A 25,662-nucleotide genomic window follows, 5' to 3' on the forward strand; every position below is an offset into this window, starting at 1 on the left:
AATAAATCTAAGATTTCATGAAATTTATTGTTAGTTTGATTTAATATTTTTTTCCTATATGTATGTAATATGTCATAAATAAAAAATAAAATAAACAGTTTTTTCCTACATTTCTTTCTCTATAAATTTTGTTCAGTTTGGTTCTGGATTGTACCTACAGTAGATGTTGACAGATGGTCTTGTTGGCCTCTTTTCTTTCTGCTAAGATCATCTCTACTAAAAGTGATGTAGAGTAGAGCTCTATGAAATTTGAGAAATGTGGAGGGGGTACTCGTAGAGTGTTTGGAAAGATATCATCTTCAAACTTGTATGGTATGAAGTATTATAGCAGATTCAGCTGTGGCCAACCATTTGTAGGTACATTTGTAGACATGCATCGTAGGTACATTTGTAGACATTGATTGAGTCTTTCTGTTTGTTCATTAGTTTGTGGGTGATAAGCAGAACTGAAAAGTAAATTTGTCTTTATTGCCTTCATTAGCTCATTCCATAAGAGGTTGGTAAATATTTTATCTCGGTTGGACACTATTACCTGCAGAATTTCTTACAGCTTGTGTACTGCGTCCATGTAACTTTTGGCTATTCTAGCAGTAGTAAATGGGTGCCGCAGGGGAATAAAATGCCCATATTTGGTGAAGTGGTCTACCACTACTAATATAGTATCATTACCTTTTGATTTGGGTTTGCTCAATGAAGTACATGGATATGTGTGTCCAAACATGTAATGGAGCGTGAACCTTGGTGTGGGAACTAGTTTTGTTTTGCAATGCTGGAAGGTGTCGCACTGTTGGACCCATTGTAAAATGTGTTTTTCATATTGTGCCAATAGAAATGTTGTTTGGCCTACTAATAAGTGGTTTTAGCTCTGGAGTGACCTCCCACTGCTGAACTATGACACTAATGAAGCAATTGATTGCAAAGTTTTTCTTTATCATCTATCACTAATCTCTCCTACTTTATGATGCCTTGTTGTAGGCAAAAAGGGGGCTTGTTATTAGGAAAGACCATTAGTTCTGAGAGTAGCTATTTGGTGAAGGGATCACAGTCGTAGCTGTTACTTACTTCCACCATCTAAGTAGGTATAGACATGGAGAATGTGTATAAGACTTCTACTTCAGAGTAATGAAGTCCCTTCTTGAAAGAGTATCGGCAACCTTGTTGGATGATTTTTACTTATATTGGATGGTATAATTTAGACCCAATAGTTTCAAGATCCCCTTCTGTTGTACCCATGGAGGACACCTTATGTTCTAGAAAATACTTCAAGCTGTATTGATTGGTTCTGATGACAGAGGAAATTCCTTCTAAATAGTGCCACCATTGTCCTGGGATATAGAGGACTGCCATAAGTTTCTTCTTGTTCACCTATTTAGTCTGATTCTGGGACTAAAGCCCTCACTTATAAAGGTTATGGGTCGATTCTCTTGCATTACGATTGTTCCAATTTCTATATTGTTAGCATTGGTCTCGATAGTAAAAGAATCTCCAAATGTGGGCAGTTGTAGAACGGGACTGGAAGTCATGGTTGCTTTTAACAACTAAAAGGTCTAATTAATTTCTGCATTCCATTCGAAAACACCCTTCTTCAACAAATTGGTGAGTGGTTGGGTTATGAGTCCGTAGTTTTGTATAAATTTGCGGTAGTATCCTATTAAGTTCAGAAAACCTCTAAGGGCCTCGGTTGTCTGAGGAGTGGGCCATTGACCATTGCTTCAATCTTTCGGAAATTTGTCTCTACCCCTCAACTGATGATAATATGTTCGAGATATTCCACCTTTGTCTGGAAAAAACAACACTTCGATCGCTTTACATACAATTTGTTGTCTCAGAATGTCTTCAAGCCTTCTTCTAAATGAATTAAATGCTCTTACTCATTAGTACTGTAGACTAATATGTCGTCAAAGAAAATCAACACAAATCTTTGTAAGTTCTTGAAGATGTAATTCATGAGGGTCTGAAAGGTAGCTGGAGTGTCAGTGAGGCCGAAAAGCATCACTTTGAATTCTTAGTGGCCTTGTGCATTCTGAAGGTTGTTTTGTGGATATTTTCTTCTCTTACTCCAATTTGATGATATCCTTCTTGAAGATTAATTTTAAAGAATACATTTGCACCAAATAATTCGTCAAGAAGATCATCAGTAATGGGTATGAGAAACTTATCTTTCATCATCAGAGCACTGAGTTCCCTGTAATCCACATAAAACTTCCATGTCTCGTCCTTTTTGATGAGCAATATTGGCAAGAAGAGGGGACTACGATTGGGTTGTATGAGTGGATTATTTAAAATCTGTTGTATTTTCTTTTCGATTTGGTTCTTTTTATGGAACGAATATTTGTAGGATCGAATATTCACGGTGACATCCTTTTCAGACAAGGTGATGGCATGGTCAAAGGCTCAGCGTGGAGGCAATCGTGGGGCTTTTGGAAGACATTCTCGTATTGGCTAAGTGGTGCTTCAAATGTTTGGTTGGACGTCTTCAGGGTTGGTACCTCTTCTAGAACTTCTATTACTAGGAACATGGTTCCGCCTTCGACTGTTTGCTCTTGTTTGGCCCATTGCTTTGCTCTAGCTTCTTTTGCCTCAGTGGTTGTAGTGATATTAGCAAGTTTCCATGATGGAATTTTACAGTTTCTTGGATGAAGTCGAACATCATCGGACTAAATTGCTTCATCCAGTCAACTCCCAGTATCATGTCGTATCCGCCTTGTGAGATGATGCGGAAATTGTAGGTGAACCTGTAGCCTTGCATGGTCCATGTTACCTCTGGGCATTCAAGGCGGCTAGATATCTTTTGTCCATGGCCACCATAACCATCAATGATTTGCTACGAACCACCGATATTTTGATCTATTTTGTTGCTCCCTTGTCTAGAAAAGAACGTGAGCTCCCATTGTTCAGCAAGACTAGAATATCATGTCCCGATAATTTTCCTCGTATGTTTATTGCTTGTAGGGATAGAGTGCCAGAGAGGTCTTCTCTATCCTCTTTTGCTCTAGCTAGATCTTTGTCTTTTGGGGTTTCCTTAGTAACAATTTCTTCTGCCGCCATTACTATTTTGTTGAGGTACCGGTGTCCTGGGAACTACCGATTGCTATATTTGTAGTAGATCGCTGTTATTTTAGGTTTTACTTTTCTCTGTCAGATCCCAGAAAAATTAGAAAAGAATATTATATATATATGATATATATCTACATGGTTGGAAGCATGGGTCCATGACTCTCTCTTATCCATTTCTTCATATAGCCGACTGTTCACCTTCTTGTTTCATGTGATGCGACTGACATGGATTAAAAAGTTCATTTGAATGACATTTTGGTGTATGACAATGATTGGCAGTTCGAGAAAACAATTCATATCGATAAATAAGGGATTGTAAATCAAAATCATCTTGAAATTTTTGTATAAATGATTCTCAAATAAAATTATCTTTTCTTAATCCCAATCTCTTTCTTTTCTCTCTCTTTTTTGCTATCTTTCTCTTTTTCCCTTTCTTTCTCTTTCTTACAACTTTTTCTCTCTACAGTCTCTTTCTTTCTCTAAAACCAGTCTTTCTCTCTCTTTAAAATATTCTCTCTTTGTCTCTCTAAATACTTCTTTCTTTCCAAAAACTTTCTTTTCTTTTATGAAATTACAATTATGTCCCATGCTATTTTTCTTAGTATCAAACTTTATCCCAATCTTTTAATTATACCAAATTATCCCAAAATTATTCAAAACTTTAATATTTTTCATTTTCCGGTTTTGGTGCAACACATGTCCAAGTAGAGTCCTAACAACTTGGTACCAGAGCAGCTCGATTCTGGCGAAATTCTTACAAGTTTCTTGACCATGGTGCAAAATAAAGGCAAAGCCATGGTGTTCGAATTGCAAAAGATATAGATGTTGGAGGAAAATATACGTGAGATGGATAAAAGGTTTTCGGATTTTAGATCCGAAATGTATGAATCACAACAGCAAACCCGAATCATAATGAGCCAATGACTAATTATATTTGGCCAACAATTGAAAAAGCTCACCGAAATCGTGAAAAGCAGTGTGCAGATTGGTGAAACAATTGGTCGGGTAAGTCCCTCTGCCTCTATTTTAAATATTGATAGAGGAATATTACTGAACCCGAGAACTAAGAAAATTGGGGTTGGTAGTTCGGATTAGAGCGGTAGCCAAACCGGTAACTCTGTCCCAAAAATTGAAATTTCTATTTTTGATAGAAAAAATTCTGGAACATGGATAAGACGATGCAACAAGTATTTTCATGTTTTCAACATTTCAGAAGAGAGTAAAATGGAAATGATCTTATTGTATCTTGGAGACAAAACAGAGATCTAGTTCCATGGGTTAAGAAATGACCTAAATATGTTTAAATGCGAAGTATTCGAGGTCGAGTTGTGTAGAAGATTTAGAGGATTAGTTGTTGTTGATATTGTGGAGGAATTTAACAAATTGATTTAGGAAAATATCATTCTCCAGTATCAAAAAAATTTTAAAGAAATGAGGTCCTTGATATTAACAGAGAACCCATGACATCCCGAATACTTATTAAAATATAAGGGTGGCAGATATAGAAACAAATACAAGTGCATTTAAGATAATTATATGCAGCGAAATAAAATATTACAATCCCTTATAAAATAATAATAGAATTCCAAATTTTACAATACTGAGACGAAATAAAATTAAACAAAAGTTTCTACAAAAGTTGGACTCATCAGAGTGCAGAATAAAACATGCACTCGTAACGGTTAACAGATCGACGGGATTCTCAAAAGTTTCAATAGGTAGATCAACGATCGGTTCCTCATTTTCGTCCTCATCTAGGAGCGGGGTATGGTAATGAGTGAATTTCACATACTCAGTAAGAAAAACAGTATTTAAATAATATCGTTAAGATTTTTAAAAGCAATTAAACTTGAAAAGAATACCTTATTTACTTTCATCGAGAATAGTGTTGAAGGTTTATTTCAATAATTATGAAAACAGTTTATTTTATTTAAAGAAAAATGAGAATATCAAGTCAATCACGTCATTATCATATTAAATCTTATTAATCATATCAATCATGCCGTAATTAAATAGAGAAGATTAAACAAATCGTGTCATGCTTTTTGTCTCATTTTATTTTTCGCACGAAGTTATTTCGACTTCCATCTACTGAGGGTAATACGGATTCCTGACTACCTATGTGGAATGACTAATTCACTTCATATCATATTAACAAATTTGCGACTTACTAAACCATCATGATATTTACAGCTTGCCAATGACACAATTTATTACCACAGCCGTGCCAACCACAGTGGTCCTACATGTAAACTATAGTCATGATTGTACGTCACCAAAGGTGACCCCTACAATCATATTGTGTCATCATTTTTGTTAGAGGGTACGCCGTCATTCACAGGGAGTGGTTCTTTCATGTCTTTTCAGACCAAATGATGGGAGAAACATAACCCCTCAGAAATAAAAAGTCTAACGAATCATGTCATTTAAATACCGTGCATGCCAATATCGATAAATGCTTCTCATGTTTACGATACAACATCATGCTTCATCATTTTATCATGTCATCATATACGCTTTATTTATTTATCTATACATACAATATAAACATGCATTAACATTTATCATATACATAAATAATTATAACAATAATTAAGCATGCAAACAATCAGTTTATATCCGTTAAATATTCCGTTTAATTAATTTAGAAATACTCCCTAAAATGTAAAAGTAAATGCTAAATTTTTTATCGAAACTTGAAGTTTTTCCTACGTCCTTTTTTCTATTCCTTCTTATTCTCTCTCTAGCTCTCTGTCTTTCTCTCTAGAATTTCTTTAGTGTATGGAAGAGTGAAGTTGGAGTGGTGAAGCAATGGTGGAAAATGTTCCGTATTTATAAAAAATGGGGACTGTTGGATTTTTGCCAAGTGGCGAAATCCTGTGAGGAGAGGAAGGGAAAAAAGTGACCTAACGTGATGCGACAACTGACGGACGCGATTGATGGATGACCAACGCGATGATGGCGACGTGACGACAGTACAAAAAACGAAAACGTGCCGCACAAAGAATGGGCACGCCCCCCAAACAGCGGCGGCGCGCCATCCAAACGGCGGTACACGCCCCCAAAGGGGTGGAGCACACCGCCCAAGGGGCAGCGCGCACCACCGAACCTTGCCGCGCATGCATGCTGAGGCTTGTTGCGCGCTGGTCGAGGGCCTGTGCGCGCAGGAACTCGCACATGGCGCGCGGGGCCGAACTCCTGTTCGCGCACGATGTGGCACGCATAGACTGCGTGCCTTGCACCCCGCGCAGATGTGACATGCGAATGCGAAAATTTTTCCCATGGCCCTTTCTGTAGGATTTTTCGCTGTTTTCTTTCTCTGTTTTTTCTGAAAACTTTAAAAATTATTAAATGATAAAAACAAATATGTATATAGGCAAAATAATTGCGTACAAAGTAAATTTGTCTCTAAAATATAAAATTAACATTTTAAACCCGTTTTCATTTGAAATTTAAAATAAAATAAAATTTAAAGAGTTAATGGTCTTAGAGTCTGAATAATTAGAGATTTTATACAACAATTAAGCGCAAAGATTTTCGGAGTGTTACAGAACCCTGAATTTTCTAAAAATTAATTCATTTTCAGTTTTATAAGTGGTCTGAAGAATGACTTCGACCAATAATAAAGATGCACAGGCCCTGCGCCTTGACTCAAATATTTGAGTTGGCTTTATGGCAAGAACAAACAGTAGATATCATTAACCGCCACAATAAACCGAAGCACTCTACAACTTCTTCTAAAGGGAGTGTTCTCATCACTGAAAATTCTTCTAAAATTTAGAATTTTCAAGAAGAAGTACACTTGAGGAGTCCAAATCATACAGAATTGAGGAGGAACAATCTTTGTTACAGATGCTAGAAAAATACTCTCTAGGGTATCAATGTAAAAAAAAAAGTAGTCATGGCAGTGGAAACATGTGAGGAAGAAGAAAGAGAAAATAAAAATGATCAACTTTCGGATGGCAAGTAGAAGAATAATGCAAAAGATCTATAGGGAGTTTCGGTAGCAGAATAAAAAAATAATATACATACATATATATAATTATATATATGTAATGATAATAAATACTAGTAATATTTTTAGATACCAAATATTGAGGCTGAATGTCGACATTGAGGGCAAGGTTGATGTTCAAGTGGAGGGAATTTCCAGATATCAGAAAAGTTAAAAAAAAAATGTATATATTTTATATATATATGGCTGGAAGTATAGGTGCACAAAAAATCTCTCTGCACCGTTTCTTCACATAGGCGTCTGTTCACTTTCTTCCTCCATGCGATGCGACCGACTGGGATGAAAATGCTCCTTTAAATGGCAGCTTATGGTGCATGGCAACAATTGACAGTTCGAGAAAATGATTTATATACTATTTTATATCTATAAATAAGAGATTGTAAATCAAAATCATCATGCAATTTTTGTACAAATGATTCTCAAATATAATTATCTTTTCTCTATTATGATCTCTATCTTTATTTTCTCTCTCTCTTCTCTGCTATCTTTCTCTCTATCTTTCTTTTCTCTCTCTCTTCCCTGCTATCTTTCTCTTTTTCCCTTTCTTTCTCTCCTACGGTCTCTTTCTCTCCCTAAAACTAGTCTCTCTCTAAAATATTCTCTTTATCTCTCTAAATACTCATCTCTCTTTCTCTCTCAAAATTATCCCAAAATCATTCAAAACTTTAATATTTTTCAATTTCCGATTTTAGTGAAAGACATGTCCAAACTGGGTCCTGACACTCTCCTGGAAGGTCAATCATTATATCTGGCTCTTGACCCGTTTAGGAATGGAGCACCCTTGTTGGTTAATATAGGGACTTAAAGACAGATCTATTACTAATTGTTCACACAATAAGGTTTGTTCAAATGCTTGATTTAGCGTGCGTGATTTGAGAAGGCTTATCATGGGTTGTAACTCTGTCCTAAGGCCATTAATGAAGCTGTGATTTAAAAAATCTTTTTACAAGTATGAGATTATTTAGATATATGAGGGAGTGTAAATGTTCAAATTATTCTTGATAATCGAGAATAGTACTTGTTTGAGTTAATTTGTTGAAATTCTTCTATGAAATCCTTGCGGGATGGTCCTCCAAATCTATAGCAAAATTTTTGCACAAAATACTCTCAATCTGTGGTCTCGAACTTGGCTAGCCACTCATGGTGCTGTACATTGGCATCTTCCCCTAATATTACAACGGAACCTCCACCTTTTGCTCGTTAGGGGTATGGTAGATCATAAAGTATTTTTTGTGTCTTTTAATCTACCCGTGGGGCTTTGTCCCTTCAAAAAGAGGATTTTTCACTTTAGGAAGTGTGAAATTGTGGGTTGAGCCAAGTTGATTCATTGTCGTGGGCGGTTCGATTTGATCTAGAAGCTCCACTAGGCCGGTTCAAGTTGAGCCAGTATGGACCGATCCTATTTGGTACACTTCTTCCATTAGTCTAGACCTGTTTTTTCACTTGAACCGGATATAAAAGGAAACCCTAGGCCTGATCTTCTTGTTTCCTAGTGCGTGTCGCTTGGGAGAGGTAGGAGGCCTTCTTCCTCGTGGATTTTGGCTGCCAAATGCGCCGAGTTTCCTCCAGATGGCATCTCGTGGAGCTACTCTAGAATTAGGCCAAACTGTTGACACGTTTCGAGTTTGTGCTCGTTCATATCCTCCATGAAGGCGAAACGTTTTAGGTCGACATCCTTCGCGGTAAGTTCGAGCATCTCGAGTTTCTTTGGCTCGACCTTGTGGCCTTCCCTTTGGATCAAGTGTATGTGGTAACCTGGCATAGGATTCGGCCAGTTCGAGCTCTGATACCAACTTGTCAAAAGCCTTCAACATGGATTCTAATATGAAGAAGTAGAAGAATATCGATGAAGAGAAAGAGAGGTAATTTTATTACTTTTTGACTTCATCATTACAAAACAACGAAAGAGGGCCTTTATAGATCTCAAGACAATAAAGAAAAACATCCTCAATGGCCGGAATCATGTGGCTGGAATCATGCAGTCATTATGAGCGGAACAACGGTCGTAGGATGTGATGGTGATGGACTCCGGTGCCGACTACGGAACTGACTGGTTAGGGTTTGTCAGCCCTAACCCCAGTTGGCTCTGTAGATTTTCTTTTTTGCCCTTTAGGGTATGAATTTCCCATTTTCCCTTCTTTCTATAATAAACCCTTTAAGGTTTCCTTACAGTGGGTTCCATAGATAATACGCTAGATAACATGGGGTGGGGTTGTTGAGGAAAATAAGTATGGGGAGACAAAAGTTCCAGGAATATGTCCGGGGGAAGGTTGGGAGAGGGAACAACATTTTATTTTTGAGAGACGAGTAGGTTGGAGGGGAATAACTCAATATTCAATTTCCTCATATGCCATTGCTCGGTCCAAATACATCACTGTGAAGAAGTGTACAAAGGAGGGGAGAGTAACAGGGAATAGACCATTGATATTAGCAGAAATCTTAATGATTGAGAAATTCAAGAGTATGAGAATTTGTTGAGACTTCTGGCTTCAATATGTATGAATAAGAACAGGGATCAGCCATTATGAAATTTAAAGAAGAAAGTTGCCTTCATGGTCAAATCCTACTATAATTGACCTAGTCAAACATAATGAGATTGGGGATAGCAACTTTCCGGCCAAGCAGATTTAGAGGGTGAATGCCCCACCTAGAATAACTTTTTTTGTATGGGAAGTAGGAAGAGAATGTATTTTGACAATCGTTAAACTAATGAGAAGAAGTAAAATTGTAGTGAATGGATGCTTTATGTGCAAAAGGGATGCAAACTCCTGTAATCATATTCTTCTATGGTGTCCAGCAGTCTGTTGTCTATGGACCATGGTTTATGGCTTATTGTATATTGATTGGGTCATTGCAGGAAATGTGAGAGATGAATTATAGGCCTGGGAAGGAATTAGTAGGGGGCGGAAAATAGTAAATCTCATTCCACTTATCATTTTTTGGGTTATGTGAAAAGAGAGAAATCAGAGGGGTTTTGAGGGGATTGAATGAGAGATTACTAAGATTATGGATAGATGGCTACATTATATGGGTTCTTTATATTTAGGTCATGATATTAATAGGATGGAAGATTTTAAGGAATTTATTAATATACTGATCTAACTGTAAATATTTTGTACATGGATGACATCCTTTTGGTGTCTTTGTGTTAATAATACACCTTATACTTTTTGTTTCAAAAAGAAAAATATTTTAATAGTCTTCATGCACCAATAATAACCAAAAACATGGTGCAATATATCATACATGATAAGACAGTTTATATGATGAACTGTAAGAAAAAAATTTATTTGATTCTTTTATCAAGTTAAAGTTGATCTATTCTACTGTGATATGCAAATTTGACCAGTATGATGTGGTCAGAAAATTTGAAGTTTTTTTTTATAAAAGTGTAAATGTGGTGGAAGGTAAGGACAAAAAGTTGTGCTCTGTTACTGGCTAACACATGATGATTAGTGGTTAAACTAACTTGTCCTATGTATAATTTAAAAATAAAAGAACTGTGGTTAAGAAACAGAAGAATATAGAGAGACTAAAGGAAATTAGGAATTAAGGTGAAGAAATGTTGGGAGAAGTAGAATGATTGTAATAGATTAGATAGAATAACAACCAAAAGAACAAACAAAGACAAATAGAGATAATAGGAAATAAAATTCTAACAAAGAAAATCTTAATTCATCATCATCTCTTCCTTGTTGATAGCTACTAGCACTTCTATAGGCATTAGTTACAATTAATAAAGAAAATTACAGAAGAGGAAATGTAAAAGCTCTTAATTCCTATAATATTTAAAATATATATAAACTAAAATTTTTAACTGTCTCAACTAAACTTTAATAACCTATATAAATTTGTTTTCGAAGAAAACTTAGTGTATCATATAAAAGCACCAAAAAGGTGCTACCCAATTACAAAATCATTACAGATCCTCAAAAAGTCCGTCAAAATACAATATTCTCATAGGTATAGAGATGATGACTTTTTATCAAAAGCCTTAGGATTTGTAGCTAAAAATCCTCGAACCTATCAAAGCAAAGAATTCCATGCTCGTGAGGGCCCTTATGTATCTTTCTTGAAAATAACCCATAAGGTGGTAAGAGGAATAAGACCTGTACTATTATTATAAATACTTATCCCCCTTGATGCCCCTCCATGCTCGAATCCCCACTTTAACCAATCAAGCAATTACCTAATGGACCTCCAAAAGATTGTAAGCCATAGATCACAGTTGATATAGAAAAGAACGCCAAAAAATAAGGTGTTTTGTGATCACTTTTACATTAACTCTTCTCCTCTTAGTTAAATATTCTATGGTTAGGATACATTTTCTTGCTGCTTCACATGGAAAAAAAGACATTGTTGAAGGGCATTAATCTTCCAAATGAGTTTCTATTGAACATTCCCATTAGCTCTTCCATTCTTTGTTAGATGGAGGTAGTAGGGTTCCGACAAAAAAACCCTTTCGAACTGATTTCTATATTGTCTTATCCATGGCGTCATTTGGTCTTTCACTGTTGGATAAGAGGTTGAAAAGATTGACATATTAATCTATCTCCTAATCATTTCGATTTCTTTTCAGCTTCATCACTCAAATATCATTTCACGTGTTATTACAATAAAATTCTACCACTGTTTCCACTTTGTTCTGAACTAAAGGAAAAAATTGTAAGAAAGTCTTGAACTTGTTATTTATTCTAGATTTCATGTCAACTTCACCACCCAAGTGCCATTTCTCATTTTTTTTTAATATGAAGTGTGAAAATTGTATTGATATAAGCATTAAAGGGGCACCATCCATGTATAAAATATATAAGTCAATCAGTGTATCAGCAAAATCCACCAAATCTTCCATCGAATAAAGATGAATACCGCGTAATAAAAAACTAAGGATTTAAAACCATTTATTCTTAAAAATATCAAAATCATTTACATCCTCGATCCCATTAACAGTCCTTTTGTTCCTCTCCTTCTACACTACACAAACGATAGAGAGTGAAATTATATCCTTTTGTTTCCTCTGCCTGCTGATATCCTTCCATGCTCAAATTTCTTCCCTCACCGAACCTACCATCATCCAACTTATGCCAAGTAGTGATAAACCATGGTCCACAACTTATAGACCTGAGGGCACCCACTCAGAACATGATTACAAATCTCATCATCTCTCTTACAAAGATAACAAGCAATGACCAATATCTTTCTCCTTTTTCTCAAGTTGTCAATTGTCAAAAAACATGTCCTGTTAGCCTCCCAAGCAAAAAAAGAAATAAAGGGTGGGATACTTGTATTCCACAACTGGTTGATAGGGAAATATATGTCATTATCTTCATTTTTAAACAACTCCTTGTTAAAGGATTTAACTGAGAAAGATCTATTAGATGTGAGGCACCACTATGGAATATCGATGCTTCTGGCCAACGTGATATTGGATAACATGCCCAGTAACTCCTCGCATTCGCCAATCTCCCAATCGTTGAGATTTCTTAACACAATTGCTTGCAATTCCTTCTCACTACTATAGTTCTCCACTAAAGAATCACAAACCTTGATGTCTTTCTGCTGGACCATGGCGTAAATATGGGGAAAACACACTCTAATAGTACCCCCTTCCATCCACTGATCTTCCTAAAATCTAACTCTATCTCCCTTACCAACCTTTCCACCTTATATACTTCTAGAAAATTTTCCCGCCCTAGACCCATTTTTTTCCACAGGCTTTTCCCATATGCTATTTCCCGTGTTATTAGAATAAGATTTTACCACTCTTTCCACTTTGTTCCGAACTAAGGACAAAATTGTATGAAAGCGTTGAACTAGAAAATTTATTCTAAATTAAGATCTTATATTGCATCAACAAGTTACTTTACTGTCATAAAATAAACCAATAAGGATCAGATGCAATTAGATCAAACTACAAGGGATTAAACTGTTATTTGCCCTAAAATCTATTATATGAATTGAACTAGAAAATCTAATTTATTCTTATAATGCATTTTGTTCATTTCTTGTTCAATTTCTACTCAATTCTTATTCTAATTTTCATCTTAGTCTTACTATAATTAGAACGTAATCTGTTTTCTTAAAGTTATTACTCTTTCATGTTGGATTTATTCATGGTGGAAACTTAACCCCCACTTGCCACCTTGAAAGTTAAAGTTGAATTTCCTTCTTTAAGAGTTGAACTTTTAAGTATTCTTTTTCAAAAATACAGACAAATGCAAATATACTCTAGAAAAGAAATAGATTTATGGAAAACACAAAAATAAAACCCATAAGGTACTGAACTATTAACCAAAAACAAGGGTTAAATTACAGCTAGGCTAAACCACAAGAGAAGGAAGTATACTTTATCCTAAGATTAATGGTTGACTAGGAATTGAATGAGAAATAGATGAAACCACCCTTAATGAATAAGAAAAGTATGTGTTGCAGTTGTTCGCTGTTGATTTTTACGTAAAAAGCACTAGACACAGTGAAATTATCACTTAAGATGGACACTTCTAACGATTTGTGAGATGTCAGCTACCTGTCTTTTTGTGTAAATAGGATTAGCTTTTATGATTGTGGTCATCATTTTTTTCAGTTCCTTAGGTTCTCTAATTGTTCTATCTCGCTGCCTTGACTTGATTTTGTACTCTCAACCAATTGTTGCAGGAGCATCTAGTATCCGAAATGTGTTTGATGAATGGTAAAAAGTGTCAAGTACCATGGACTGCTACACCTTGTATGGACCTCCTTTCTGCACAGATAATCATGAATAAACATGGCATGAATTATATTCCAGTTGTTTCAGAGCATGGTGATGACTGCAGGCAGCATCCAGTTGGGCTTTTGGATAGAGATTGTATTAGTCTAACTGTCAGGTATGCTTGCCAATAACTTCTTTCCAGCTTGCCTCAGATGTATTCTTTTACTCTGTCTCCTTGATTAGCAGGATCTAGTAAGTCTATATGATATGGAACAACTTAGAGTTATTTTGTCGAGTTGGAAAATTTGGAGATGAAATCTAGATATTACGCATCTAGGATTTCTTAGATATCACACGTAAAATTCTTCGGTGTTAGAGTTAGGGAGTTAGATTGCATCGTGTAACCAAAAACATTGAGAAGATTCTCAAGAAAACTCTTTTCTTGAATATTAGGCTGCTCTCAAATGGGAGATTATGCATGTATTTATAGTGCTTCTAATATAACCTTTTCCAAATAGGGTTAAACAAAAAAGAAGTTGGCTAATTAGAACATAGTTTGAGAACTTTTACTCTTTTCCTAATTGGTTCAAACTTTTTAATTGTTGCAAATAAGTCTGGGACATCTAGCTCTTTTCCCCACTCAATTTGATCATTTTGGGTTACTTATGTCAACCCCCTAACACATACTTATAATAAAATATTTTTATTACAAATAAATGCAGAATCGTTATAGTCCCTTGTCATATGTACAATATTTATATACAATATGAGACTTTAAAAATTTTTCCATTACAATACTGATAAATATAAAACGATAACATCAAATTTTTAATTTTTCAGATCCTAAGTCCAAAATAACCCTTCTGTATTACCTGTTATTCAGCAACAGTATATTCGGTATCTAAAAGGATAATAAGTGGGGTGAGATTTACAATCTCAGTAAGCAGTGTACTTTGGTATCACAACATTTTTATTATGCAATATAAATATATTCATACAGGTAGAATACTGATTACAAAATCACATATATCGTATATTTATAAAAAAACAGTCACAGTTTCATTGTACAATGAACCTAATTTCATCACTATTGTGGAGGCTACAATACAAACACATCCAGCTATATTATGTGTAGGTACAAACTGCCGATCAGAACATACTTCCAACACCAGTGAGCACACAAATTTTCAATACACTTGAACATGGAACATGTATGAACACAAACAAACTCCTAGAATGGTATAGGTGGAATCAGTATGTCAATGAGGCTAGTTTCCCCTCATATTAATTGTTGAACACAAAACGAAAGCGTAATAACAATGATTTTAATTTTAAAATCAAAGTCTTATATTTTGATAATTTTTAAAATATTCGTATATTAATTACATATTTAATTTCATTAAAATTATTACTTTCAGAATTCATGCTTGCAAAATCCATGCTCGAAACACCACAATAATCATTTATAAAATTTATGCTAATGATATCACAGTAAACTACTCACCTCAATTCCGCTAATTATCCAAAATTTATTTAAAACCTTTCCTTCACCCTGACGGCGTAATGGCCTACTCGTCTATTGTTTTTCTTTCAAATTTTGTGCAGAATATCAAGTTATTTTATCTTTATATTATTTTTTAAAAAAATCATAACTACTATTTAAATTATATTCCAGAATTATCACAAAAATTAAAATCAAATTCATGAGAATTCAAAATTTTTATACCTAGGAGGCTCCTCGAGTTTAGCCTCTTTTTTTCATTAATTTACCTTCAATTTCTTCTTTACTTTTTTCCTGCTCTTCTTTCTTCCTTAGCCTGTCTTCCTCCCAAAAATTCTCCAAAATATCTTCCTCTTCTTCTTCTTCTTTTTCTTTCCTCATGGCCTCTCACTGTCGATCATTATTCTTTTTCTTCTTCTTTTTTCTTTTCTTCTTATTTCCTCATGTTTTCTTGCTTTGTTTCCGTTTCTTCAACGACCATGATTCCTATATATATGGAATGGGAATCAAGGAGGAGGAGACATGTGGCGATACAATTGTTGATACAAAATTCCCCCTTATGCCACCACGTACTCATCACCTTGCTTCACCCTTTGCTCGACAGCACGTGCATCCATTTGGCCAACATTTTGGCTCCACTTTCCCTCATGCCTCCTGTAGAAAATGCTCTAATTCTCCATTTTGTTATACACAGTGGAATAATCCTAGTTGGTGAGGTGTCATTCTTTTAGAAGGGAGGTGGCATGGTAACAATAGAAATATGTTATCATCCCTTCCTCATATTCTTGAAAAGATGCCTGGTTTTTTTCTATAAATGGCACCCTTTGGTGCCTGAAATTAATAAGAGAAAAAAGGGAGAATTTTTTCATTAAATCTCCATTCACAAAATTCTTCATGCTATCAAAGCTCTGATTCGAGAGTTTCCTTTAGCTAAGCTAGAATTCAAATGGCCACAAACAAACTCAATTCCTCCCCTCCCGAAGTCTCTTTGGGTTCCTATCTCCCCGCAACTCCGAATCACAGTCTAGTTGAGCAGGCATCATCGTTCATCACGGGGCACAAACTGAACGGACAGAACTACCTTCAATGGTCAACCTCCGTCTCATTGTTTATTCGCAACAAGGGCCGCTACGATTACCTCACAGGCGAAACTATCCCTCCCGCAACCAGCGACCCAAGTTTTCGCGTCTGGAAAATAGAGAATAGCATGGTAATGTCGTGGCTTATTAACTCAATGGTGCCCGACATTGGTAAGAACTTCATGCAATATGAAACAATGAAGGAAATCTGGGAAGCGGCTCGCGAATAGTACTCCAGCAAAGATAACATCTCCGCCATCTTTATGGTGGAGTCGACTCTCCATGAGCTGCGTCAGGGTGAGTTTTCTGTTACCCAGTACTTTAATTCACTAACTCGAAACTGACAGCAACTAGATACCTTCGAGGAACATTAATGGAGTTGTCCAAATGATGCTCGGGCGTTCAGACTCTTTGTTGAGCAGAAAAGAATCTTCAAATTCTTGATGGCGCTCAACGAAAGTCTGGATGAGGTTCATGGACGGGTGCTGGGAATAAAATCACTACCCAGCATCCGAGAAGTGTTCGCGGAAATCCGAAGAGAAGAGAGCAGGAGGCGGGTGATGATGGGAAAAGCTCAGCCTACCTACTCTGCCGAAAGTGCCTCTGCACTCACCACGCAGTTTTAATCCCGTGGAAAGAAGAGAAGACCGTACTGTAATCACTGCAGGAGACTCAGCCACGTCCGCGAGAAATGCTGGAAGCTGCACGGGAAGCCCAGTGCGAATAAGGCCGAAAGAATAGAGAACAATGGAAACCGTCAAGGAAATATTGTTGCTTCCACTGTTGAAGAAAATGTTGCAAAAAGCAGTCCATTCAATGCTGCACAAATGGAGCTCCTTCAACAATTATTCAAGCAGAATTGTTTACTTACTCAGCCCGTGCGTGCGTCGGTGGCACAAAAAAGTAAAGTAACAATTGGTTTGACAACATTTTTTTCAAAATAGGACACATGGGTAGTTGATTCTGGAGTATCAGACCATATGACGGGTAATGTATCCCTATTTCATAATTATAAAACATCAGATGAGGATTTCACAATTAAAATTGCAGACGGGTCAATCTCCAAAGTAGCTGGAACTGGTTCCATTGTTTTAACACTACAGTTGACCCTTCATTCAGTACTTTATGTACCAAAATTGGACTGCAATTTACTATCGGTTAGCAAATTTTCTGTTGATCAAAATTGTGTTGCTAAATTTGGTTCAAAAATGTGTAAATTTCAGGACTTGAAATCGGGAAGGACGATTGGTAAAGCTAGGATGCACTCATGCTTGTATCTCCTTCAAACAGACCCTTCTAGAAGACAAGCTCAAATGGTAGTATGTACAAACTCTGTTCCTGAGAGTCAATCAAATAATGATCATGATATCATATTATGACATTATCACTTAGGTCATCTAAATTTTTTGTATCTACAAAAGATGTTTCCCTTGTTGTTCAGAAATATAAATTCACTTTTGTTTCAATGTGAAGTATGTCAAATCTCTAAATATAGTCGAAACTCTTTTGTAAGTTTGCCATACAAGCCTTCCAAACCGTTTGCATTAATTCACAGTGATGTTTGGGGACCTTTCAGGGTTACCAACATATCCGAAAATAAGTGGTTTGTATCCTTTATTGATGATCACACTAGAATTACTTGGGTCTTCCTAATGAAAGAAAAATCCAAAGTAGAAGCCATTTTCAAAAGATTTAATACAATGATCCAAACTCAGTTTCATACCACTATATAAGTATTTAAAATTGATAATGCTTGTGAATATATTGAAACCACTCTTGGGAAATACTTTGAGGAACATGACATTATTTACCAAAGTTCTTGTGTATACACCCCCCAGCAAAATGACATAGTCGAACGAAAAAACAGACATTCTTGAAGTCGCCAGATTCATTATGTTCACTACCCATGTTCCTAAGTTTATTTGGGAAGAGGCAATACTCAGTGCTGAAGCGAATGCCTTCCCGTATTTTGCATTTTCAAACATCCTATGATCTTCTCTCTCATAACTTTCCAGATTCACATATTTTACACTCACTGCCATTTAAAGTTTTCGGGTGTTCTGCTTTCGTTCAATCCACTCACATCTTCGGGGAAAACTTGACCAAGAGCCCTTACGTGTATCTTTGTTGGATACTCGTCGAATAAAAAAAGCTACAAATATTTTTTTCCGGATACACGACAATTTTATAATACAATGAATGTCACTTTCTTTAAGAACTAACTTTTTTATCCCACTATTGATATTCAGGGGGAGCATTCTACTTAAAAATATCAAGTGTGAGATGTTAGTATTTTTTCCATCTACCCACAAAATTCACCTCCCCTAGAGTCTGATTCTGAACCTAAACTTGTAGCAAAAAGTGATGGTACACTACCTGCAGTAAATGAGCCGTGTCTATAGTAGAAGGAACAAAGTTCGTGGGGAACAAGTACTGAAACCAACCAGAACTTGCCATGAATCCGTACCCTCTCCAATGGTTAAGGAATCAATAGGTAATGAGATACTTGTTACTGACTCTACTACCGATATTGACTTACCTATTGCTGTAAGAAAAGGTACTAGATTATGCACAAAGTATCCCATACAAGATTATGTATCATTCAACAATCTATCTCTGAAACATCATGCATTTGTGACCAAACTTGACAGTAGTTCTCCAGAACCAAAGACAGTGCATGAAACTCTTCAAATACCAGAGTGGAGTACAGCTATTCAAGAAGAGATTAGTGCTTTTGAAAAAAATGGGACATGGGAATTGTCTGAGCTACCTTCAGGGAAACGACCAGTTGGATGTAAATAGATATTCACGACCAAGTATAACCCAGATGGGAGTGTAAATCGACTCAAAGCATGCCTTGTGGCCAAGAGTTTTACTTAGTCCTATGGTATAGACTATTAGGAGACCTTTGCTCCAATCGCTAAGCACAACACAATACGGGTATTACTCTCTCTCTTGCATCAAATCTTGATTGCCCCTTTTGTCAACTGGATGTAAAAAATGCATTTATGAATGGTGATATAGAAGAAGTGTATATGAATATCCCACCAGGTTTGGAAATAGAAGATCAATCTCACAAGGTTTGCAGACTCAAGAAATCACTGTATGGACTCAAACAATCCCCAAAAGCTTGGTTTGACAGATTCACTAGGATTATAAAACATATTGAATTTGAGCAATGTCAATCAAATCATACTTTATTTGTCCAACATTGTATCTCAAGTAAAAGATCAATTCTGATTGTGTATGTAGATGATATTATCTTCACAGGAGATCATATTGAGGAATCAAAGAGTTAAAGAGTTTCTAGCCAAGGAATTCGAAATTAAAGATCTTGGAATGCTTAAGTACTTCCTAGGTATGGAAATTCCCCGGTCTAAGAAAGGAATTTCCGTATCACAACGGAAGTATGTCTTGGATCTCCTGAAGGAAACAGGTATGCTTGGTTGTAACTTGCAGATACACCTATGGATCCAACAATGAAACTGGGATCTACTGAATGTGAGTAGACTGTTGACAAAGAGAGGTATTAGAAATTGGTCGAAAAACTAATATACCTGGCACACACAAAACCAAACATCAGCTTTGCAGTTAGTACAGTAAGTCAATTCATGAATAAACTGTCAAAAATACATATGAAGGCCGTGTACAGAATTTTGAGGTGCCTAAAAAGGACACCAGGTCAAGGGCTAATTTTTCAAAAGAAAATAAACAGGGATATTGAAGTCGTTACTGATGCTGATTGGGCAGGATCGATAATCGACAGGAGATCCACTTCTGGCTACTGCACATATGTGTGGGGAAATCTGGTCACATGGCGCAACAAGAAGCAGTCTATAGTATCCTGTAGCAGTGCAAAATCTGAATTTCGAACACTTGCACATTGAATTTGTGAAGGGATATGATTGAAAAGAATACTAATAGAATTAAAGGCATCTATTGATGCTTCTATAAAAGTGTGGTGTGACAATCAATCAATAATCAGCATGGCCAAAAACTCAATACACCATGACAGAACCAAATATGTAGAGATAGATCAACATTTCATCAAAGAAAAAATTGAAAATGGAACCATAGCTCTTATACACATCCCTTCAAATCAACAAGTTGCTGATATCCTAATAAAGGCACTACCATAGCAGATATTTGATAATATTGTATTCAATTTAAGTTTACTCAATATATATGTAAACTAGATTGAGAGGGAGTGTAGAAAATGTTGTAATTCTCCATTCCGTTATACAGAGTAGAATAATCCTAGTTGGTGAGGTGTCATTCTTCTAGAAAGTGATGTGGCATGGTAACAACAGAAATCTGTTATCATCCCTTCCACACATTCCTGAAAAGATGCCTGGTTTTCTTCTATAAATGGCACCCTTTGGTGCCTGAAATTAAGAAGAGAAAAAGAGAGAATTTATTCATCCCTTCCACGCATTCTTGAAAAGATGCCTGGTTTTCTTTTATAAATGGCACCCTTTGGTGCCTGAAATTAAGAAGAGAAAAAGAGAGAATTTATTCACTAAATCTCCATTCACAAAACTCTTCACCTCCAGCTAGCATTTCCCTTTGTGCGGTCTCTTCTTGGCCATGAAAAGAGCTACCCATTCACCCATGAATGCCACCTCATGCTCCCTTTTCATGCCTTCCTTTATTCCACTTCTTCAATTTCGACCATCCTTCCCATTTTGTCCTCGTGCATTTCTTTATTTATATATATATTTTTATTTTATTTATATTTTTATTTTATAAATAAAATTTAATTTGTATTTATTATATAATATATAATCTAAAATTTTTGGAAAACTGAGTTGAGAATCGTCTGAAAGATAGTTCACCAAGGAGGAGATTCTTAAGGGACTTGCAAAATGTAGAAGGGATAAGGCCCCTAGACCCATTGATTTCAACACAAGTTTTCTACAAAAATTTTGGCATGTAATGAAAGAGCGTCTTCTTGAGTTTTTAAGGAATTGCATGAATCTTGGTCCTTTATTAAATTCTTAAGTTTTGTTTTTCTTAATACACATTTCCAAGGTGGAGGAGGCAGCTAATATCAAGAACTTCATACCTATAAAGCTTAATTGGAAGTGTTTATAAGCTCATTGCAAAACTACTGGTTAAAAGGATGACAACAATGATGGATAAGATTGTGTGTGAGTGTCAACATGCTTTTATGGAAGGAAGACATATTCTGGATGCAGTTCTTGTAGCTAATGAAGTTGTTGAGTATATGTTATTAAGGAAAAGGGAGAGTGTCATATGCAAGTTAGATGTAGAGAAAACCTATGACATATAAACTTGGACTTTCTTGATTTTATATTTAGGAGATTGGGTTTCAGGAGCAAATAGTGCAAGTGGATCAATTCATGTAGTACTACAACTTCTTTTGCAATCATGGTCAATGAGGATCCATCTTCATTTTTCAAGGCATCTTTTAAACAAGTTGATCCCTATCTTATCTATTATTTATTATTGTCATAAAAGTTTTGAAAAAAATTGTTGTTAAGAGCCAGAGAGCTGGAGTCATTTAAAGTTTTAATGGTGGATGAGGGTGAGCGTGTGGAGAAGGTAATGAACTTACTTTTTATTGATGGTACTTTAGTATTTTGTAGATTGGACGAGAGGAGAATGCTTCCTTAGATATATGTTACAGAGTTTTCAAGTAGTTTATGGACTCAATATTAATTTAGTCAAGTCTAATTTGGTGAAATTGGGTGATGAGAGGGATCTTTCTAGTTTGGCAGGAGCCATGAGGTGTACGAATGTAAAGTTACCGGTTAAGTACTTAAGGCTAAATATAAAGATATGATGATTTGAGATCTTGTAATGACGAGGTTTGGAGGAGTTTGGTCGGATAGAAGAGAAACCTCTTGTCTAAAGGAAGACTTACATTCATTAAAAGCATCAATATCCCCATTTATTACATGTTCATTTTGACAATTCCTATGACCATAGCCAAGAGACTAAATCAATGCAATGTAAATTTCTATAGGGCGGCTCACATATAGGAAAGAGTATCCTCGTTGTCTCTATCGATCTCACAAGTCTTTCTGGTATAGGCAAGGGCTCATCTGTGAATGAATCCATTTACTATATTCCTCTCCCCCCCCCCCAGTCCGGTCCCCTTCTTTGTATCGGTCTTTGTTTTGGAGCTGAGGTTGAAAGGTGGGAAAGTCCCCGTCTTGACCGACCAACTGCCGAAATGCCCTTGCTTGGGTCAGCTCTTCGGGGGTCAAGTCTTTTGACAAGTTTTTCTGAGTCTACCTTTCTTAGTAAAGGCTTATCACCTGGTAGCGTGGGAAGAGATAAAAACTTAGATTCATCAGGGAGGCTCAGAGTTGAGATCTTTAGCCAAAATGAATTTGGCCTTATAAGGTAAGTGACTTTAGAGGTTCATAAATGAAGGAGGTATCTTGTGGTAGAGGGATATAGTGGCAAAGTTCGGAACTGTGGATAGAAGGTGGTACTTTAGAGTATCGACTAGACCGTAGGGGAAGAGGATGTGAAAAAAAAATGTGGATAGGAATAAATTCTAAGATTGAATCAAGTGGAGGATTGACACTGGGGACAAAATTAATTTTTGACAGGACGCTTGGTTAAAAGGAAGATCACTCAGAGAATAAATTTTTTCTAGATCTATACTATTGCATAGAACAAGAATATCTTGGTTCATAAGTTGCTTAGAGATAATGGTAGGGAAAGGGAGTGGAAAGTGGAAGTTATGAGAACCCTCAATGACTAAGAAATTACGGATTATGAGATTTTCTTTCATACACTCTCGTTTACCCCAATCAATAAGAGTAATGACCAACCAATTTGAAGACTCAATACTAGAAGGTCTTTCTTAGTCAGGTCATATAATTATTTGATTAAGAATGAAACCATGGAGACCAATTTTTCTTTTCGGTAAATCTGAAAGGTTAATGTTTCATCTAGAGTTGTTTTCTTTGCATAGAAAACAGATCATGGGTATATAATTACTATTGATAAGCTGATGAGGAGGGGGAAAACATTGATGAATGGATGCTTTCTATGCAGGAGGGAGGCAAAGTCTTTTAGTCACATCCTTCTTTGGTGCCCGCTTATGTATAAATTATGGACCATGACTTATGGGTTACTAGGGATCAATTGGGTGATGGCTGGATCAGTGAGAGAAGAGATTTTGGCCTGAAAAGATATTATGGACGGAAGAAACATATGAGTCTCATTCCCCTTATTATTTTTTGGGAGATTTGGAAATGGAGGAATATGAGAGCTTTTAGGGGGTGGAAGATGACTTTCATAGGGTTAAAGATAGATAGTTCCAGACTCTGGGTTTTTTTATTATGGGTTCTCTTTATACAATGGAGGATTTTGCGGATTTTATTGATATTTTGATTAACATATAAATATTTTTTGTACATAAAGCACCAAATAATAAATTTTACCATACTTTTTATTTAAGAAAAAAAATATATTTTCTCAATTCCATGAGGTTAATTTTCATCATTACGAATGAGATTTTCTAATTAAACTAAAGGTAAATTTCTAAATGAATTTCACAAATAGAGTTCATTTGTTTTAAACCCATCTTGAAGATTCGATTTCTACTTATATGTTGGTTGAGATTTGTAGAAATATTGTAAAACTAGTCTCTCACCATCTTTTTAACATTTTACTCTTTCTTCCGTTATTTTCCTTTTTTGTTTTGTTGTGCAGGTGTCGAGTATGGCAGCTGGGGATGCCCTCTGTCATTTTACATTTATTCCTTTTGTTGAGGAAGGTTATTATTTTTGTTTTATTCTCCTCCATCTGCCTATATAATGGCAACTCGATGAATGGAAGAGAATAGAGGAAATTTTGAGAATTTTTTCATTTTAAAAAACTTCATGGTATCAGAGCATACCTGATTCGAAATCATCATCCCATTCGCGTAAAATGGCCACGGATGAGCGGACCTCCTCTCCTCCTGAAGTTCTTTCGGAATCCTACCTTCCAGTGCCGATAAATCACACCCTGGTTGATCAAACTCCTTCGTTTGTCACTCGGCACAGATTAAATGGAAGCAATTATCTGTAATGGTCATCGTCTGTGTCAATGTTCATCAAGAGAAAAGGAAAAGACGAATACCTCACTGGAGAACTCTCAACATCTCCTGCCAACGAGCCAAGTGCTCGTTCATGGAAGGTGGAGAACAGTCTCGTCATGTCCTTGCTGGTGAATTCTATGACCACCGAGATTGGAGAAAACTTCCTGCTGTATGAGACAACGCACGACATTTGGGAAGCCGTTCGTGAATTCTACTCTAGCCGCGACAACATGTCTGCCATCTTCGAGATAGAAACTCATCTCCACGACCCGCGACAAGGAGAGTTGATAGTGACCAAATACTACAACACCCTCACCCAGAACTGGCAACAACTCGACGCCTTCGAAGAACGTAAATGGAGTTGCCCGAAAACACCCAGTTGTTTAAGACCATCACCGAAAAAAAACACATCTTCAAATTCTTAATGGGTTTAAATAAGAATTTGGACGAAGTGCGCGGTAGTGTTATGGGCACCAAGCCGTTGCCGAGCATTCGAGAGGCGTTCTCCGAAGTTCGCTGTGAAGAAAACAGGAAGAAGGTCATGCTGGGAGAAGCTCACTTTGGCCCGACAGAGATTGTCTTAGCCGTCACGGCTCGGAAGAAAGCATTAATAGGTGAGTCCCAGTTCGGTGCACACCGAACTGAGACCGTCATTGCTCTTACAACTCGGATGACTGATTTTTAGGGAAGGAAGGGAAGACCTTGGTGCAAATTTTGCAGAAAACCAGGTCACTACTGTGAGAAATGCTGGAAGCTCCACGGAAAACCAAACGACAAAAAGACCTCAAGGCCAGAATCACCACGGGGCAACCTTGTGATGATAGAGGACCCACCTGTCGCTCCCACAGAAGCTTCTCCTTTCAGCCCCGAACAGATGGAGGTGTTGCAGAAGCTTTTTTCCCAAAAGACCCTTCGTAATGCCTCCACTGCATACAAAAATAAAAGTTTAATTGGTTCTTCAGCTTATTCCACAAAAGGGCAAATGTGGATTATAGATTATGGGGTGTTGGATCATATAATAGGAGATATATCACTCTTTCAAAATTATAATCATTGTAAGGAGGATTTTACCATTCAGATTGCCGATGGGTCAATTTCTATAGTGGCAGGGATGGGGTCAATTGTTGTGTCACCATGGTTGATTTTGTATTCATTACTCTATGTCCCGAAGTTGAATTGCAATATTTTATCAGTAAGCAAATTATCTCAAGATTTGCATTGTGTTGCTAAGTTAAACTCAAATTTATGTGAATTTCA

At 36.4% G+C, this 25,662-nt stretch overlaps 1 protein-coding gene across 6 annotated transcripts in view; it reads left to right on the forward strand.

Annotated features, from left to right (window-relative positions):
• The window catches only part of CLC-E (chloride channel E), a 55,208-nt gene that overhangs the window by 22,487 nt on the left and 7,059 nt on the right, over positions 1–25,662 (forward strand). For 3 of the 6 annotated variants that reach the window (XM_088206344.1, XM_088206347.1, XM_088206345.1), the window contains exon 5: positions 13,727–13,935. In XM_088206344.1, coding sequence (XP_088062470.1) covers positions 13,727–13,935 — 209 coding nt within the window. The other 3 variants (XM_088206346.1, XM_088206343.1, XM_088206348.1) reach the window with 2 other exon arrangements.

The sequence above is a fragment of the Carica papaya genome, chromosome 6, assembly GCF_054855325.1.
Source record: "Carica papaya isolate Zhongbai chromosome 6, ASM5485532v1, whole genome shotgun sequence".
Classification (NCBI taxonomy): domain Eukaryota; kingdom Viridiplantae; phylum Streptophyta; class Magnoliopsida; order Brassicales; family Caricaceae; genus Carica; species Carica papaya.